General features: G+C 52.8%; 1 protein-coding gene across 1 annotated transcript in view; it reads left to right on the forward strand.

Moving 5' to 3' along the window:
* LOC118649377 (protein Daple-like) overlaps window positions 1–14470 on the forward strand; it is a 24801-nt gene extending 10331 nt beyond the window's left edge. The window contains exons 8-16 of the mRNA XM_036296406.1: window positions 109–246; window positions 882–1016; window positions 1651–1785; window positions 2442–2689; window positions 6097–6240; window positions 7998–8132; window positions 10077–10148; window positions 10454–10629; window positions 14265–14470. Coding sequence (XP_036152299.1) covers window positions 109–246; window positions 882–1016; window positions 1651–1785; window positions 2442–2689; window positions 6097–6240; window positions 7998–8132; window positions 10077–10148; window positions 10454–10629; window positions 14265–14383 — 1302 coding nt within the window. The 3' untranslated portion in view covers window positions 14384–14470. The remainder of the gene's footprint in view (window positions 1–108; window positions 247–881; window positions 1017–1650; window positions 1786–2441; window positions 2690–6096; window positions 6241–7997; window positions 8133–10076; window positions 10149–10453; window positions 10630–14264) is intronic.
* The last annotated feature ends 5452 nt before the right edge of the window (window positions 14471–19922 follow it).

The following is a 19922-nucleotide window of genomic DNA, read 5'->3' on the forward strand; positions in this document are numbered from 1 at the left end:
CTGGTAGAAAGCACAGGCGGGCCTGGGAGGGAAGCAGGCATGGAAGCCACGCACGTGTGTGTAGGACTACGGCTGGGCCGCTTCACGGCTGGGTCTTTGGCTCTGCAGATGGAAGAATTGCGGTTGCAGCTATTGCAGGAGAAGGACACCAACCAGGAGTGGGAGACCTTCACTGAGGAGCTCGTGAAAGAACTAGAGCAGCTGCGCCATGAAGTTGACACCCTGAAGGCAGACAGAGCCCTGCAGGTAGGCCCCCAAGAGCGCATGCCTCCCCTGGCACCCCTGCCTGCAAGGGGGAGCATCCAGGTCACAGCCATGTCCTGGTCATTGATCAGTGATTCCTGGGTGACCAGTTTCCTCACCCAGCTGCAGCTCAGACCAGCAATCCTCAGCTGCAGCAGAGGGATGGGGACAGGTATTGCCTCCCAGGGACACTAGCCATCTTGTTTTGGATTGACAAGACCTGGGGGAGGAGAGGGAAGGTGCTCCTGGCTGTGGTGTGGTGAGGCCAGGGATGTTGCTCAGTGTCCTGCAGCCCCTGGGACAGCCCCGCAGGACAAAGAACGATCCTGCTCCAAATGTCCAGGGTTACCCTGGGAACCCTGGGTGGATTCGCCTGGCACTACAACAAGTGCCAGGGAAGGCAGCCCAGCACTGGGGCAGCGGCTCAGTGATGCCACCCAGGGGCCAGGCTTCCCTCTTCCCTCTCTGCCAGCGTTGTCAGTGGCTGTTGTATCTACCCAGGAAGTGGGCAGGAAGGTTTTTCCTTGAGAAAAGGCCTGTTGAAGTGTTACTTGGGTTGACACATTTGGGCTTTGCTTTAAAGTAAAGTTCACTCCATGAAACGGACTTTCACACGGGCTGAGTCTTTGGCTCTGCAGATATTGGAGTTGGAGAGGCAGCTGCAAATAGAAAAGGACAACAGCCAGAACTTAGAGAACATCAATAAGGAACTATTGAAAGACCTAAAGCAGGTGCTCGATGCAGTAGACACCGTAAAGGCAGAGGCCCCACAGGTAGGCCCCCAGAGTGCATGCCTCCCCTGGTGCCCCTGCCTGCAAGGGGGAGCGTCCAGGGTCACAGCCGTGTCCTGGTCATTGATCAGTGATTCCTGGGTGACCAGTTTCCTCACCCAGCTGCAGCTCAGACCACCAATTCTCAGCTCAGCAGGGGGATGGGGACAGGTATTGCCTCCCAGGGACACTGGCCACCTTGTTTTTGATGGACAGGACTTGGGGGAGGAGAGGGAAGGTGCCCCTGGCTGTGGTGCGGTGAGGCCAGGGATGCTGCTCAGTGTCCTGCAGCCCCTGGGACAGCCCCGCAGGACAAAGAACGATCCTGCTCCAAATGTCCAGGGTCACCCTGAGAACCCTGGGTGGATTCGCCTGGCACTACAACAAGTGCCAGGGAAGGCAGCCCAGCGCTGGGGCAGCGGCTCAGTGATGCCACCCAGTGGCCAGGCTTCCCTCTTCCTGCTCTGCCAGCGTTGTCAGTGGCTGTTGTACCTCCCCGGGAAGTGGGCAGGAAGGTTTTTCCTTGAGAAAAGGCCTGTTAAAGTGTCCCATGGGCTGACACGTTTGGGGGTGGCTTTAAAGTAAAGTTCACTCCGTGAAACGGACTTTCACACGGGCTGGGTCTTTGGCTCTGCAGATGTTGGAGTTGGAGAGGCAGCTGCAAATAGAAAAGGACAACAGCCAGAACTTAGAGAACATCAATAAGGAACTATTGAAAGACCTAAAGCAGGTGCTCGACGCAGTAGACACCCTACAGGCGAAGGCCCCACAGGTAGGCCCCCAGAGTGCATGCCTCCCCTGGCGCCCCTGCCTGCAAGGGGGAGCATCCAGGATCATAGCCGTGTCCTGGTCATTGATCAGTGATTTCTGGGTGACCAGTTTCCTGGCTCAGCTGCAGCTCAGACCAGCATTTCTCACTGTGGCAAGGGGATAGGGATAGGTGTTGCCTCCCAGCGACACTGGCCATCTTGTTTTTGATTGACAGGACTTGAGGGAGGAGGGGGAGGTGCTCCTGGCTGTGTTGGGTGGATGGTTGTTCTGTAAATATCAGGGTAAATTGGTTGGTAATGCTGTTCAGATATTCTATGTCCTTACTAATTTTCTATTACTCTTTTCTTCAATAGGCTTTTCAAAGTAGTCAAAGAGGGCACCCAATGAGCTTATGCAGAGAAAGGGCATAATTTGCCCAAAAAAGGTCACATGTGTAGCACCTTGTGATAGTCCGTCTATTCTGTGGGCCTTCCCAGTGCAGTTCCTTAAGTGCCGGTAGAACTGCCCTCAGCACAGCTGGGGGTTTCCTGCCCTGAGGGCCCCTGCTATTTTGGTGCCTTGCTCTTGGCCCCTCACTGCATGTGGGGGTGCGGGGATGCAGAGTCTGTGACTCCCGGGACTGGCACCGGTGAGGCATCATCACCTTTTCCCTCCCAGCAGCTGGACCCTTCCCTTCTGGCCTCCAAGAACCAGCAGGCGGCCAAGGAGAGGGAGTGGGAGGAGCTGTACGAGCTGCTGGAGCAGCTGATTCAAGTCCACGAGGCCCTGCGGCAGGACCACGCATGCCTGGGGGCGCTCCATGACCAGCTGTCTGGGCAGTACCAGGCCCTCGTGGAGGAGCACAGCCGCCACAAGACCCTGCTGCGCCCTTCCCTGGAAATGGCGAGCAAGGCGTTCAGGCGTAGGTGGGTGCCGGCAACGGTCGGGGTGACTAGCGAGCTCTCCAGGCTCCCGTCCCCCTTTGCTCTGGCCCCTCGTGGTTCCCCTGGATCTGCTGCTTCACAGGAAGAGAAGTGAATGGAACGTCCCCCTCAGCGATGTGGGGTGGGTGCAGCTGGAGGCTGAGGGGCAGGAGGGTCCCTGAGGGGAGATGGGTGTGCCCAGCTGATCCCGGCTCAGGGAAACCATGTGTCAGCATTGGGGTCCCTGCTCCCCTGGGGACTCGTGCCCCCTCTTCCTCCTCCTCTTTCTCTTCCCTGCAACCAAGAACAAGGAGGGACATTCACCACAGCTGCCGATGTACAGGGACGTGCCTTGCCAGCTTCCAGGCCTTTTCTTCCCTGTCACAGTCTCAGAGTCTGTGCTTCTCTGTGTGTGTGTGTGTGTTTGTGTGTGCTTCTGTGTGTGTGTGCTTCTGTGTGTGTGTGCTTCTGTGTGTGTGCTTCTGTGTGTGTGTGTGTGTGTGTGTGTGTGTGTGTGTTTAACTTTTAATTTTGGAAACTTTTGAATGTATGGAAATGTACAGAATTGTGTAGTGAGAGCCCCATGTACTCATCCCTGACGTCAGTACTGGAATACTCTGTCATTCTCATGTCACCTTCACCTCTGACTCTCCACCTCCATACTCCTTTTTTAAGGTAAAATCGACATACATTGAAATGCACAAATCTCAACTTTACGCTTCTGCCCGATCAGGGCTTTGTGTGTCAGCCGTCGCCCAAGCTCCTGCTCCGGCAGATCCCGATTGATCCAGGTCCGGGGCAGGTGCAGCAGGACCCAGAGGCTGGGGGAGGTGTGATGTGCACGGGATTCCAACTCAGGGGAGACGGGAGAGATGTGGCTAAAGAGAGGCTCCCACACTTGGAGCAGCACAGGAGAGAGCTGTCTATCGTCCACTCCCTGTGCTTGTGAGACATCCCTGCTCACAGTATTTCCCTCGATTCCTCCTCAACAAGGCGCTGAGCAAATGTGGGGTCTTCAGTAGTGGGAGCAGCTGAGGTGCAGGGATTTGGCATCACAGGGACCAGGAGGGCACTGAGCCTGCAGAGCCTGCTGAGGGTGCCTGCTGCTGCATGAACTTGGGGGAGATGACGTTCATTTACACACTCACCCAGTGCTTCCTGTCCACTCTCCGGGGCCTCCCACCCCCTTTATCCTCTCAGGTGCCCATCCTTCGGGGGTGCCGAGATGTCTGCTCCTATCAGACTGTCGTTCCTTTCAGCCAGAATGAGCATCTTCTGCCTCTTGGCATCCCCCTCTCTGCCTCCTCCTGCACCCATCCCACATTCACGTGATGCTTAGTGAGCATCTAGGGGGCGCATGGTGCTGTGTGTAGATGTGGTGGGAATGCACCCAGCTGACTAATGATGGGAAACTCCTGAGGTGCCCACCCCTCACCAAGCACCTACCAGCTTTATCCTTCAGGCCCTATCTATACTAATAAATGGGTAATATGCTAATTAGTCTGACCAGACATGTCCTTCCTGACAAAGCTGGGACTTGGACAAAGCTGCCAGGGGTCCCAGGTGGGGGTTCAGGGCACCCGCAGCTGGCCTAGGCAAAGCTGCTGGAGGTTCTGGGCGCCTATGGCTGGCCAGAGGGAGGGAAACCCGGATCCCGGGTGCGGGGACTGAGGCAGAAGCAGTTAGGGGCGATCAGGCAAGCAGGCAGAGGTGGTTAGGGATGATCGGGCAAGCAGGCAGAGGTGGTTAGGAGATAAGCAGCAGGGTAGGGTGATCAGGCAGGCAGGCAGGCAGAGGTGGTTAGGGGTAATCAGGCAGGCAGGCAGAAGAGTTAGGAGCCAGTGGTCCCAGATTGTGAGAGGAATGCCCGGATTGGAGAGGGTGCAGGCTGGGCTGAGGGACCCATCCTCCCGTGCACAAATTTCGTGCACCAGGCCTTTAGTGATTTATTATAGCAGTGACGTGATATTCTTAATGTCTGCTCACACGGGGAAGGTTTGTGCAGGTGGCATCTGACTGGTTTGAAGGAGGAGTTCATTGTCGCTCTGCCGGTAGCTCCTCGCTTGATAGGCCTCCTGTGTCACTCAGTGAGTTTGCTGGTTGCACGGGGAGCTGGAGCCCTTGGTGTGTCTGCAGCAGGGCTGCAGGTTAGAGGTGGAGGTGCCTGGAACACGATTCATTTCACTGGACACCTGACTGGGACCCTCACTCCTTCGCTCCCTGGCACACGTTTCCTGGGTGTCAAGCTTCGTCCCAGAGCCTCAGGGGAGTGAGGCTCACAGTCTCTGCCCTGCAGGAGGGTGGTTACTAATGGTTGCGATATGCTTGATCCTGTGCTTTTCCAAGACACAACAGGGAAGCAGGAGGTGGGGGCCCTAATGGTCCATGGCCACTTGGCAAAGCTGTATGGCTTTTCCCAGAATTGTTTATCTGGAGGAGAACGATCACCACCCTGAAAGCCAGGCAGGTCCCCCACCCCCACTGGCCACTTCCCACGTCGGGGCAGCCTCCGCCCGTGGCTAACGGCCACAGGAGGCTTGTCTTTCAGCAGCCTCCACAGCAGGTTTCTGAGTCTGAGTCCCCCCGAGTCTTGGCTCCTGGCAGATGGTACAAGGACAGCTGATGGGAGTGGTAGAGTGGAGGTGGAGGGCTGCAGACGGAGGCTGCAAACCCTGGAACCTGGGTGGTCTCTGTCAGCCTGTCTCTGGGTGTGGACATCTCAGGAAGGGGGTCTGGAAAGGGATTTGCCTGCCTGGGGAAGAGCGAAAGGGGATGAGTCACGAGGAGCTGCCGAGTCACCTGACCGGGAGGTTCCAGCAGGCCGGAGGGACAGCCAGGGGCTGGTCAGGGGCTCCCTCTTGTGCTCTGCAGCCTCCAGAGAGGCTGTGCTGGACCCTGTAAGCACTGAGAGGGGAAGAAAATAAAAGCCCTGAGTGAGGGGGAGGGTAAGGGCTGGACTGGGGGTGCCATGAGGAGCAGGGCGTGTGGGTGTGCATGTGCCTGTGTGCCACTGGCCCCTGGCAGCTGCTTGGGGACCGGCCTCTGGCCCCATGCTGCCTGGCTCAGCCCAGGGAGACTCTGTTCCTTAGCTGGGCAGAGGGCTCCACTGGCCCCGGGGAGGGGGCCAGCTGTCCCGTGGGTGGAATTCCCTGAATCTGTGCTGGTTTCTGTGAGAAGGGCAGGGAGTTCAGAAAACAGTGTTGGTGTTCCCAGCGGGCTAACGGAGAGAGGCTGCTTACCCAGGGACTGGAAGGGACCCTGGAGAAGGGTCGGGTGGGAGGAGGGACTCGGCTCCAGGGCTGGAGGAGACCCATGTCCATCTCCGCCGCCCTCAGCTCTGCAGAGAGAAGCCGCTCCCGGAGGCTGTGCAGTCTCCTGTGTGGGTGCCTAGCGGGTGTTTCCCTCCTCAGGGAGCAGGACCAGCGCCAACACGAGCAATCCCTGCAGGAGCTGGGGAAGCTCCTGAACACCCAGAGGGAGGCTCTGAAACAGGAGCAGGAGGCGAACGCCCTGGCCGCCCAGGAGGAGGAGAGGCTGCGGCAGGAGCTTGACAGGTAACCGCCTCCGCCCCCTGCAGCGCCTCTGCCAGGTTTCATTCAGAGCAACTCACTCAGCACCCGCTGAGCTGAGCTCCAGTGAGACCCCTGGTGACGGTGTATTTTTACCAGCCCTGTCATGGTCACAGCTGGACGGTCACAGGTGAAGGCACGCCAACTGGTGGCCGGGAGGGGAGGGCTGGCGACACTGGGATGCTGCAGTGTCTAGGCCTGGTGACCTCCCCTGCACCGTGATGATGGTGATGATTGTATCGGGCGAGGGCCCCTTCATCCTCCACCACCAGCTTCCCCGTGAGGGAGAGGCGCTCGGTCCCCGGCATTCACGCATTCCCTCTTGGTGAATTCACCTCCTCCCTGAAATGCACGTGAACCCCCAAATCGGCAGCCGTAGCCTTTCATGGGCCTGTCCAGAGTGGGAGATACTGGAGTCGCCGATGGGCACGTTGCAGGGGAGGCTGAACAAGACCTTTGGCTCCTGCCTTGTTTCAGCTCTCACACTGCAAACCAGTGTCCCTTTTGTGGCCCATTGAGTGCCATGGAGTTCTATTTTCATGCTTTTTGATGGTGATGTCACTGTTTGAAATGACCCCCAAATGGAGTGCTGCAGTGCTGTCCAGTGTCCCCAAGTGCAAGTCTGCGCTGAGCCTCATGGGGAATAAAGGAGCGGCATTTGAGACTCACAGGAACCGGCGGGGACAGGTTCAGTTTCCACTAAACGAGAGTTCTCGGTGGTTTGATAGGACATTATACAGTGAACCATGAGAATTAACTGCGTTATTTTTATTCCTCTTTAAAAAAAAAAGATGAGGAAAGAGGCTCAGCGAGATTCAATAACTTGCTCAAGTTCATGCTCCTAGTTAGTGGCCCAGTCAGGATTCAAATCCAGGTCTTGTCTCAACCCAGAGGCACAGCGATATGAAGCCTTCCTTCCCACAGCCTTGTTCTAATATGTATTGGGGGCTACAGACTCAGGTGCCTCCAGGGCCAGGCAGGTCCAGCCGGTGGGGAAGGAGTGTCAGCGTTAGAGCAGAACTGGTGGGGAACACACAGCCTCTGAGGGCTGTCAGCTGGGGGGCAGGCCCGGGCTGCCAGGTCATTCTTTTTTTAATCTTTATTTTTTTAATCCTTACCCCAGGACAATGTTTCCATTGACTTTTAGAGAGAGTGAAAGGGGGAGAAGGAGAGGGGGAGAGAGAGAGAAACATCGATGCGAGAGAGTCACATCTTTTGGATGTCTACAGCACACACCCCAACTACACTGGGGAGCAAACCCACAACCCAGGTCCGTTCCCTTGACTGAGACCTGAAGCCATGACCCTCTGTACATGGGCTGATGCTGTGACTACTGAGCCACACCTGCCAGGGCCTTTTGTTTATGCTTTCTCCCCACCCTCTGAGAAGCTAGATACCTGAATGTTAATGTGAAACTTAAAATTTTTAAATATTGATGAACTAATTAATTCAAATGGAAAAAGACAGGTGATGTGGGCTGAACAGGGCACATCTGTGTCCAAATTGAGTCCATGAGCCTCTGGTCATGTGAGCTTTCTGGTCTAAATCTTCCCCCTGATACCCAGTCGGGCAGTTATGACGACGATGATGATGATTTCAGTGGATTTACCTAGTAGTCCCGAGTCTCATATTTTATTTGTCTCAGGAGTGAAATTAGAAAGGGGCTTGGAATTGGGGGGAAGAGCTGGGCATAGACACACAGATTTAGAGCAAACATGTTCTGACTCCATGTATTTCAAAAGTATTTCAGTCGAAGAGCCCTTTGTTCCACGTCGGCAGGAGAACTTAGAAGAAGAAAAAGATAACCTCAAGAGCCAGATTGACACATTGGCCACCAGGAACAGGCAGCTTGAGAATGAGGACAAAGCTCAGCCAATGTAAGGGGTGTGGGCTGCCCTGTCAACAAAGGGGTCCTGGCTTCCAGCCCTGCGCCTTGGCCTCGACATTCTGGGCAGAGAGCCCCCTGGCGCACTGGTGTCCCAAGGGAAGGGGATACACCATCTTCCCATTGCATCCTCCTCTCTTTTTCCCTGGAATGGTTCTAGATTTCTGCAAGTAGGGGTGGTTGGCTTTTCAAAGATACTGCCCACTGCCTGATGGTTCTTAATCTACCTTTGGAATTCAGTTCAGTTTAAAAAATATGATGGCAGTAAAGTGTGGTGACTAGGGAAGGAATCCAGATTACAGGTGGAGGTTTTTCTGTGTGTTTTCCCTTAATGAGCTGGGGAGAGGGTTGTTGGTGCACCGTGGTTTTCCTCCCTCTGCCGACATGACACATTCCTGGCTTTGGCGTAGACCCTGCGAGGTGCACAGAACCAGTGACCTGGTGGCCAGGAACTAGTAGGCGTGATGGGATGTGAGCAGAGCTGTGTGCACACAGACAGATGTTGAGGAGCTTCATAGAGGCCTAGAAGGAAGCATGGTGGTGGGAGTTGGGGTGCTGCTGCTGACCCGGATGGGGACAGGGCTGGCTGGTGCGGGGACATGGAGCACGGGTGGTCTGGATGCAGGGAAGGGGCAGGCAGTGGCAGGAGGGAGGCTGCAGCAGGCGGCGCTCAGCTGGGGAAGGCGCCCATGCCCAGCTAAGGAGTCCGGTTCACTGGGAAGTGAGTGTTTATGGGAAGCTGGTCTACAGGCCTCGGAGCTGCCAGGAAGGAGGGCGGGAGGAAGGGCCTTGGTGTTGGAAGCCTTGTGGTTGGAAGTCCAGTAACCCGAGATGCATCTTGTGGGTCCAGGGTGGTCTTCCCCCCTCGGTGCTGTGCTGCGGGACTGTCCTTCCTTGTGGTCAGGAATGGCTGGCCATGGGGGACAGAGGGACTTGGTCACAGTGAACCTGGGGCACTGTCCCAGCTCCCTGGGTAGCGGGGCGGGGCTACTTTACTCTTCTCTTGGATTCTTCTGCTCATCTACAGGTGGTTGCACCAACCCAGGATGGTTCACGTGGAAAGCCACACTGTAGTTTTGGGGCAGAAATGACTGTGGCCTGAAGTTGGCTCTCTGGGACGCAGCGGGTAAAAATTACCAGCAGAGGTTGGGCAGGTGCCAAATAGAAGAGTCGGGTCCTGGTGCCCAGGGGGGGATCTGATGATGGTTTTGCATTAGACAGGCCTGCAGGAGGCCAGGATGATGGCAGGCTTGCTGAGCCTGCTCCGAGCGGAGTCTTCCCCAGTCCTGGGAGGGTTGTGGCGCCTGCCCTCCGTGAGTTTGTGCGTCTGGGGGTGGAGGGTTGGTCCGAGCCAGACAGGAAAGCGCTCCAGCGTAAGGCCAAGCAGCACGGCGGTGGGAAGAGAACAACGCAGACTAGAACAGCGCCCAGGGCGCTAGGAGCAGAGCAGGACCGGCGGTTAGGGGTCCAGTGGTGTGGGAGCCACCACTTTCCATGGGATGCTTACTTCACGGTGAACTCACAGAAATGTCCTCGTGTTGGTGGGACCTTGGCAGCTTCACGACTGACGGAGTCTGAGCAGCTGCCTCGACCCAGCGGACTCATTTTCCAGCAAGGAAACCAGGGTCTGAGCTGTCAAGGCCCATGGGTTTCCGACCCTGAGTCCCACATAGTTTGGGGCTTGCTCTCTGCAGACGACGTTCAGCTTGACCCTCGGTGCTTCAGCAGGCCTCCTCCACGTGTTAGGGTTCCCGGACCCACGTCATGTGCTTTCACCCCCATTTTCCTGACTCAGCAATCACAAGGCCATGAGCATCCTGATGTCTGATTCCCAGGAAAATGCCGGCCCTTCCTGGCCAGGTCCCAGGCTGGGCTGAGTCAATTTACGTGTTTTATTTTAAAAACCAGATTGCTTCTCTTTCTCTTCTATTTACAGAGAAGAAGGAAAACAAGAGGGGGAGGGCACAGTCCTGGACGCCTACGAATCCAAGGACCCTGCTCCCAGGAAGTGAGTTGATTTAATGGCAGTAACTGTAGCACAGAACAGAACGCTTGCTCTTTCACGAGTGGGGAAAGCTGTAGCATCTAGAGCAGTGACCAGTTTGTTGGGCCCGCATCTTCCCCTCTATGGCAGGTCCAGAGTGGGGTCTGTGTGAATTCACTGCAAATTGTGTTCTACCCCCTGAGCCCCACATACAAAGATCATGGTGCTGGCGAAGAGCTCCATCCTTCTGAAGTGGCTGATTTACAGCCACTTGCCCAGATGGAGGGACAGTGAGGGTTGGCAGAGTCCTAAGCCTCTACTTCTAATAGGAAAAAGCGCTGGATCGGAGCCAGAGCCTTTATCAAACTCTTCAATCACAAAAGCAGCGGTTCTAGAGAACCAGCGGAGCCGTCCCCAGACCGCCCTCCCGGGCCCCTGGAGGCCACGCCATCATGCTCATACCGGATGGAAGAGCGAGACGCCCCCAGTGTGCCTGTGGGAAAAGGTAGGAGGAGTGCCTTGGCTCCAGGTGGGAAATGAAGGGGAGGACCTCAGGCCTCCCTCCCGGACTGGGCAGCACCAACGAGATGGCATGCTGGGTGTGCACACGTGTGTAGGCGCCTGAAGGGGGTGTGCCTCCTCTTAGGTATGTGAACAGCCAAATAGAAAATATAAACCCACGTCAGTGTTGTGGGAGTTTCGTCCCAGGACAATTTAGTTCCTTTAGCACGAGAAGCCTCCTTTAGCACGAGAAGCCCATCACATATAGTTGGTAGGTCCTGGAATATACAGTGCGGATCTCCATAGAGTTAACGCAGAGAGAGCTCAAGAGGGTAAGTTTTTGGGTTTCCTTGTATCTGCCAGACCTAGGACAAGCCATGTCTGGAGGGATATCCCCTGCATTTAACATGTAATGGACATGCACAAGGTCTTCAGTAAGGCCTCGAGGCTCTGGTCTTGCCTTCCCTCTGAAAATCGGTTCTCTTCTCCCACCTTCCTGGCCTTGATTCCTGTCATCAGGGGGCACTGTACCTGGACATTTAGGGCTGGGATGGGAGTGAGCCAGAGGTTCCGAAATTGATTTCTAGTTGCATGTGCTGCGTATGTTTCATCGGATCTAAGAGGCTGGCAGTTGTAAGATGTATGACTATGTGATCATAAAAAGGAAATGAACGGGTGGTGGCAGTGATGATTTTGTCAGAATTGCCACCTAGCCGACCGAGATGGGAGAGATGCTCGAAGCTGCATCCTGATTTCAGAGATGTAAGGTTTGGGGGTGAAATGTGCATCTTACAATCGATTAAACAAAGCCATTGTCTTAAATGTGGTTTCGTCTTCAAATTCATGTTTAAATATCATTGTATACATTATTTACCTACAAACCTGCCCAACAAGCCTCCTGAGAAAGTAAATTTTATGAAGGACACTAGAGCTTTCTGAGGACCAGGGCCTGCCTGAGACTCGTGTGCTCTCAGCGGCTGGCGTTACAGTAGCTGACAGGGCCCAGGGCCTGTGCCAAGCCGCCTTCTGAGTGTGACGTGTGCACAAGCCTCTCCAGGTGGCAGTCACCACTTCCAGTCCCGGTGTGTCACTAGAGATGCTAAAATGAGGTGTGCACACGCATGCCCACTGTTTGGGGACTAGTGCTTGCATGCCCAGTCTTTACAGCAGGTGAATTAGGTCAAAAGCTCACGTGCAGGTAAATGATCATGAAGCTTTCATACTGGCTCCTTAAATGTTGTGACATTTCTCACCTCAACTTGTGTTATTGTCTAAGTTGACATAATGACTATAATCAGCCTAATGGAGTTGGCAAACCTTTCAGAGAAAAAAATGTTTGACTGATCCAGACTGTCGTCGGGGTCCATGAATGGGCAGGTCATTCTTAAATGTGAGTAAGAACAGCTGTGCAATGGTGCTTCCTGGGCTCAGCACCCTTTAGGCAGTTGACCCGCTCTGTCTATCGCATTTGGTTCTAACTGCCGGGTGAGGTCGGCACCATTCCTGTCCCCTGTTCAGAGCTGGGAAAGTGAGGTTTGCCAGGGTTAAGCACTGGCCCTGAGAGTAAGTGTTGGAACTGGGATCCGAACCCGGGTCTGACGGATACGCGGCCTGAACTTTAACCCCTTTGAGCACTGCCTGCACTTCAAGCTGCTTTGGTCCCTGAAGATGCTGAACCCTCCTGGGGTCCCAGCATTGAGTAGTGGGCCCTTATCCTGTGGTGGGAGCTGTGGTCAGCAGGTGGCGCTGTGGGGAAAAGAAGTAACCAAGGTGCGTCTATGGCTGTGGTTCTCAACCTTCCTAATGCCGCCACCCTTTCATACAGTTCCTCATGTTGTGCTGACCCCAACCATAAAATTATTTTCCTTGCTACTTCATAACTGTAATTTTGCTACTGTTATGAATCGTCATGTAAATATCTGATATGCACGATGTATTTTCATTGTTACAAATGGAACATAATTAAAGCATAGTGATTAATCACAAAAACAATATGTAATTATGTATGTGTTTTCCGATGGTCTTAGGCGACCCCTGTGAAAGGGTCTCTCGACCCCCAAAGGGGTCGCGACCCACAGGTTGAGAACCGCTGCTCTATGGACTTGAATCCTTAATCAGAAATCGGGTGAATCAGTTATGTTCATGTACATGACATGCTCAGAAAGTTAGACCAATTGTCTGCTCTGGTCAGACTGTAATTTAAAGGCCATGAGGGTAGGTTTAGAGTCGAGGATATGTAGGAATCTAAACAGGAATATTTTTTCAAAATATATTTTTTATTGATTTCAGAGAGGAAGGATAAGGTATATAGAAACATCAATAATGAGAATCATTGATTGGCTGCCTCCTGCATGCCCCCTACTGGGGATTGAGCCACATCCTGGGCATGTGCCCTTGGCCGAAATCAAACCTGAGACCCTTGAGTCCGCAGGCCTATCCTCTATCCAGGGAGCGAAACCAGCTAGGGCTAAACAGGAATAATTCTTTTTTTTTTTTTAAATATATTTTATTGATTTTTTACAGAGAGAAAGGGAGAGAGATAGAGAGTTAGAAACATCGACGAGAGAGAAACATCGATCAGCTGCCTCCTGCACATCTCCCACTGGGGATATGCCCGCAACCCAGGTACATGCCCTTGACCGGAATCGAACCTGGGACCCTTCAGTCCGCAGGCCGACGCTCTATCCACTGAGCCAAACCGGTTTCGGCAGGAATAATTCTTGATGTTGAAGGTGTTTTGGCATCCAAAAGAGGTAGAGCTCTAGCTATTTTGGCAGAGGTAGGTACTCTCATTATTTTCAAACTTATCCTCTCTCTCTCTCTCTCTCTCTCTCTCTCTCTCTCTGTCTCCTCCCCCATTTCCACATTCTCTCTAAAGATCAATGGAAAAAATATCCTCCAGTGAGGATTTAAGAAAAAAAGTATTAGTGAAGAGTTGAGGTCGACAGTTTTACTACAGAAACATACCGTTACGTGTTCCAAGGTCGTTGAACAGGAGCAGGAGGTAGTGTGTGTCACCACGGTGTCAGGAAGCCTGTCATGAAAAGGGATGAGTAAGCCCAGCCGGTGCAGCTCAGTTGGTTGAGCATCGTCCCATGAACCTGGAGGTCACGGTTTGATTCCTGTTCAGGGCACGTGCCTGAGTTGCGGGCTTGATTCCCAGGAGGGGACCTTCGGGAGGCAGCCAATCCATGATAGAAAGATCATTGATCTTTCTAGTTCTCTCTCCCTTCCTCTCTCTGAAATCAATAAAAACATTTTTAAAAAGGATGAGTATGAAAAGGCAGGTCCTAAATTAATAACCATCTTTTTAAATAATTTAACACATTGAAACTGAAAAATGGTTTAACACATCAGCTCCTAGAGCAATAGAGACTTCTCACGTGCTAAGTAAAGCATTGGCCAAGGGTGCCACTGAATTAACTAAATGGAGCCGGAGCCTAAATGATTCACCGAGTCCTGATTCTGGCTGTGCCGTGGGTATTGTTTCCATCTCTCCTGGGCTGGACAGGATTCTGGTTTACCGAGTACGGTTAGCGAATGTAGCATCATTTGTTATTATTCAGTTCATTTATTTGCTGTTTTGTGTTGTTTTTTTTTTTCCTTCTTCTCTTGGGTTATCTGCGGATAACAATGTAGCCGCTCGGCCCAAAAAGGACAAAAGGAAGAAGACAGACAAGTCACCAGCGGCCCGCCCGGCTTGGTGGAAGCGCCTTCAGTGCTGGTCATCCTCGGACATCCCACCCCCTTCTAAATAGGCTCTCCCTTTCCCAGACACTCGAGATTCCTTTCCCTTTACCAGCTCCTCACCAAATACCCTCCCTCATTTATGAGGGAAAAAAAAGGAAAACCACCAATGACCCGTACGGAAAGGCCAGAGGACCCATAGTGGCCCCTCCTCCTGACCCCACAGCAGCTCCCGAGCCTTCAAACTACCAACGTGCCTCTGAGGACAACGGCCTCCTCTCCCGTCCGCCTGCGGTGCCTGGAGCGGCTGTAGAACGAGGAAAGGGGTTCCCGTGCTGCTTCCATTTGTCCCGTTAGTGACGACGCTGCGCCAGCCCTAAGGGTCACCCCATGTGGAACTCCTGTCTGACGCTCCGGCCACTGGAATCTTGTGAACAAATGCACTTTGGCCTGGGGATGCTCACACTGCAGTGACAGACCGACATCCCCGAGGCCGCCACTCTGTGAGCGTGCCCCTTAGGACACGTGTTAGCTACTTCACCTGCATTTAAGCGTGCATGTGCGTGTGCGGGTGAGCAGATACACGCACGCACGCACTCTCTCGGGCTGGGCCTCGTGGTCCGGACACCCGACTCCCTCTCCCAGAAGCCTGCTGGTCCCAGGAGAAGCCCAGACCAGCCAAACGACAAAGACCTTGAGGTCCTGGTGGACCCTGGTGTCAGGCTCACTGTTAACCCAGAGCATTGCCAAGTCAGGCCTGGGCCCCACGTCCTTCAGGCCAGGGCGGTCTTCCAGGCAGGTGGCCTCAGGCTTTGCCCCTCTCCAGCTGGCTCCTGGGCCACCTGCTCACTTTTCTGTAAACACTGGGTCTGCCCAGCCTGGGCGATGGGGCAAGAAAAGCCCTGCCCGCCCCCTCCCAGCAAGTGTCCACAGTGTGCAGAGGGGAGCGTGTGTGAGAGGCCTGATTTGAAAGTGGCTGCAGCGCCCCAGTGTCCCCATCGAGCATGAGACTTTATTATTCCTTGAGTGACTTCCTGGGGTGGAAACCAAATTTAACCTATTGCGTACATGTGTTCACCCTCGTGAAATAGATGTGCTTTGAGGTGTCCCCCCAAATATATATACTACAGGGTGTCCCCCCAAATGTAAATACACTTTCACAGCTGATAACTCAGTTTTCACTCCATTTCAGGGTTAACGGATTTGACGTAATGGGTGAAGCCAGACTAAGCTTTGAACAAAGGAGATGCATCCTCTGGACTTGCTTCTGGGGACACACAACGGATGAGGTGTCTGGTCCCGAACGGGCCACAGTGCGGGCATTGAGGCCGCTGTGGACAGAGGATGCGCACACACAGAGCAGCGGCTCTCGGTGTTTGCGATGCCATTGCTTCCTCAGCAGCAGCGCCAGAACTGAGGCGAGCGATGGAGGCGCCAACACCAAGACCCAATCCTTCGGTGGGCGTGTGTGCGCATCGCTCTCCACAGCTGCCCTGGACTCCTCGCCGTTGTCTGTTGTCTGCCGTCGACTTTTGTCTGTTATGTGTCCCCATGAAAAGCCTAGTGCAGAAATTTTCTTGTTCAAAGCTCAGTCTGGCTTCACCCATTTCTTCAAGTGAGTTAAACTTAAAAAGGTGAAAATTCAGTGAATTGTCGGCTGTTAAAGTGTGTGCACATTTTTTGGAACTCTACCATCCGTTCCATTGGGGGTCCTTCTCTTCCACCAGAGTCGCACCTGTGTGTACATTTTGGGGGGGACGCCCTATATGTTCAAAAGGCAGCCATTCTATTCCTTCGGGAGTTAATTTATTATTTCTTTTCACTGTGTGCACATTTTTTGGACCACCCTATATTTACATTCCATAGGGAGTCATTCATGTTTATCAGGAGTCTGACCTGTGTACCTTTCTTGGGGGGCACTCCATGTTTATATTCAATAGGGAGTCATTCATGTTTATCGGGAGTCTGACCTGTGTACCATTCTTGGGGGGCACTCCATGTTTATATTCAATAGGGAGTCATTCATGTTTGTTGGGAGTCTAACCTCTGTGTACCATTCTTGGGGGACACTCCATGTTTATATTCCATAAGGAGTCATTCATGTTTATCGGGAGTCTGACCTGTGTACCATTCTTGGGGGCCACTGTGTTTGAGTTCCATAAGGGGTCAGTTGTTTGCGTCGGGAGTCTCACCTGCTGCTGTGTGTTTGGCCGGATTCCTGACACATTTTGTTTCCTCTTGCTACTGACGGTGCTCATCGTGGGATGTACTAAACCTGGTGATTGGGGTTTTATAAAGATTTTCTCCGTTTGAGCTGAAGTACTGAGAAATGTTAACATGGTCAATTGTCGAAGTGCTTTGGGTTGTATATTAAATAGCCATTGATTCTGGAATACAAGGACGGGTTTGTAATAAAATGAGATGTTGTAGAATTGAGTTCTAGTTTTTCTCACCATTTCGTCACTGGCAGCGTTTTGGGGGTGTAGGGTCTCTGGGCTCCCTGCTTAGCCCCCCAGTCTCCCCAGCCCCTGGAATCCACCAGCTCCCTTTGCCACAAGGTCAGAGCATGGGAAAGCGAGGTTTCCTGTTTACCATGCAACAGCGTTTATTTTACGTTCCTATTAGTTGAATCCCATTTTTATATGGGATTTATATCAAAACAGGAGGTAAGCTTAAAGTGATCCATTGGATTTTTCCAAGCCTACTCAACCAGGAAGTGTCAGAAGAAGAAGGCAGGGAGGAAGGCATGTAGAGATCCCCTCCTGACCTAATCTAATGGTGTTCTGTCCAGCTGTCTCCTGCATGTCCCCTTCCTTCCTCACCAGCCCTCTCCTGTAAGGTGCCTCCTCTGGCCTCCTTCCCCATTCTTTCCTGAGGTCCTGCAACTGTGGGAGCTGCCCACTCAGCCTAGCTGCCCTCCCCAATGCTTTGAGCCAAACTAGCAGCACCACCTGCAGGCCTCCTCCCTGCACCTTTGGCTTTTGCAGGCTCTGACACTGGCCAGTCACCCCTTGGAGCTCTCAGCCTCTGTCCCATGATTCTCCTCTGGGACAGGGCTCACACTTGCCAGTCGCTCTGTCACTCACTCATTCCTTCCACAAACACTCATTGAATGCTTCCACCATGGAGGTAGCTCCCTCCAGGCCCCCTCTGCAGGGTTGACCACCTGTTCCCCTAGGTCTGAAGCTCCACTCCTAAGCTTCAAGCCTGAGGTCGTCTGCCTTAGATCCCCTGTCCAGGCTACAGGCTTCCTCCACTCTCCCTGGCTCCTCTGGGCTCCCTAATTATTCAAGCAGACCAGCAGTCAATCACAGAAGCCAAAAGCCTGTGGTGCAGGCTGGACCCCACCTCTCTCCATATCCCACATTTGATAGGTCCCCTGAACCTGAGAATGTCTGTGGAATCTTCCCACTCCATCTTAGATGACTGTTCTCATCACAGGTCCCATACACACCCCATTCCCTGGGTCTTGGCAGGGGCTTATCAGCTGGTCTGTCTGTGTCCCTCAACTTTTCAGCCCCATGCAAACTCTTGGCATTCACCCTGGGTGACCTTCCTTTTTGAACCTTCCCTCCCTCAGCCTCCACACTAGCTACACCATTTCTTTGCGGTCTAGCTTCTTCATGGGTCACTTCAGGGTGCACCCAGCCCTCTATCACCCCCACCCTCCAGCCCAAAACAAGCTCATACACATCCGCCACTTTCATTGCAATCTTCCCAGAATGCTCGAAACACCTCAAGCCCCAGCCTCTCCTGGGAACCTCCAGATCTGTTTCCAGCTTTTATGTCCCAAAGACACCTCCAACTCAAAATGCTCAGCACATGATTCACCATCCTCCCCCCACCAAAGCGTCTTTGTTCATCTTCTCATCACCTCTGTCCCCTTCCCCCAGACCATGCTGGGCATCCCCCTCTCTCTTCCCCGTGTCCTATCCATCACTCCCTCAGCTGCTTCCAACTCTGATGTCTCGCTCACATACTCAGCCAACCCAGGTGGTGGGCCCCCCTAGGCAGTACCATGTGGTCCCATTGCTGAGGGGGCATCCCAAACCATACCCCACTGAGCTCCAGAGATGCACCTCTACCCTGGCCTGAGAGCTCTGTGATCTGGGGGGTGGGAAATATCCAAGTGACAGCTCAGGGCCGAGGTCTGCCTGCAGAGAGGGTGGGATCGCCTGTGGCACCAGAGGGGCTCTCCCTGGGAGAACAGCAAGGTGAGAAAATTAGAAAACGTTGGCCAAACCTTGGGAAGGAAGCATCCAGCCAAATGTTTATCAACCAACCAGAGAGAGAGGAGGCACTATGTTTATCTGTATGCACAACACACATACATACACATGTATATACACATGTATGCACACAGCTCATTGATTCCCTTAGAAAGCTCTCATTGATTTTGCCAAACAGGTGTATTGATAGCCCACCTATGCTTGCCCTCGACTGACAGATGAGTGTGGTTCCAACGTGAATGTTGGATGATGTTTTCTTTCTTTCTTTTTTTTTTTTAAATATATTTTATTGATTTTTTACAGAGAGGAAGGGAGAAAGATAGTTAGAAACATCGATGAGAGAGAAACATCGATCAGCCGCCTCCTGCACATCTCCTACTGGGGATGTGCCCGCAACCCAGGTACATGCCCTTGACCGGAATCGAACCTGGGACCCTTCAGTCTGCAGGCTGACGCTCTATCCACTGAGCCAAACTGGTTTCGGCGATGTTTTCTTTTATGCTGTCAAGTAAAGCGAGCTGAAGGTGTCTATGAGAACCTCACTCAATCAGGTAGTCCTTTTCTCAATGGCAGCCCAAGTCCCTCAAATTCTTATACTGTATTTGTATTGTAATGCCTACAGACATTTTTTTAAAAACCAGAGATACAATGTACATATCACAATATTCACCCAAAACATACTTTTAAGTTTAATCTTGACTTTTAACATTTTCTCCATCACTCTTATGTCTAGACACTGAAGAAAACAAATCAAGCCCAGATTTGGTAACATTTGCCAATTTCCTCGGTGTCAATATTTTCACTACAGCTGATTTCAAGCTGCCAACCTGTTGTCCCTACGCACCAAGATGGGACTAGAGGTGCGGTGCCACCTGTTCTATCATATCACCTCCACGCAGGTACCATAGGTATGAATAACCCAAGAGCATAGGTAACAGGAAAACAATTACAAGGGGCAAGTTTGGAGTATTTATTAAGTTTATTTTTAAATATGTTTTTACTTATTTTAGAAAGAGGAATGGGGAAAGAGATCAATGTGAGAGAGAAATTGATCAGTTGCCTGTAGAACACACCTCTACCAGGGACCAAACCCACAACCTGAGCTTGTGCCCTGACTGGGAATGGAACTGGTGACCTTTTGGTGCACAAGACAATGCCCAACCCACTGAGCGACACTGGCCAGGGTATTACCTTTGTTTTTAATATAAATTATTTAATCACAGGTTCACATAAGTTAACTTATAGCCATGGCTGAGTTTAACACCTGGCTTGGCAAGTCCCTGGAAACACTGATCAATGGGCTCTCACAAGCCAGCACAGGCTGCCTCCAGCACAGCAAGGGCACTGCCTGGTAGGCTGGGCTGAAAGGAAGGGGCCTGTG

The sequence above is a fragment of the Myotis myotis genome, unplaced genomic scaffold, assembly GCF_014108235.1.
Source record: "Myotis myotis isolate mMyoMyo1 unplaced genomic scaffold, mMyoMyo1.p scaffold_m19_p_1, whole genome shotgun sequence".
Lineage (NCBI taxonomy): Eukaryota > Metazoa > Chordata > Mammalia > Chiroptera > Vespertilionidae > Myotis > Myotis myotis.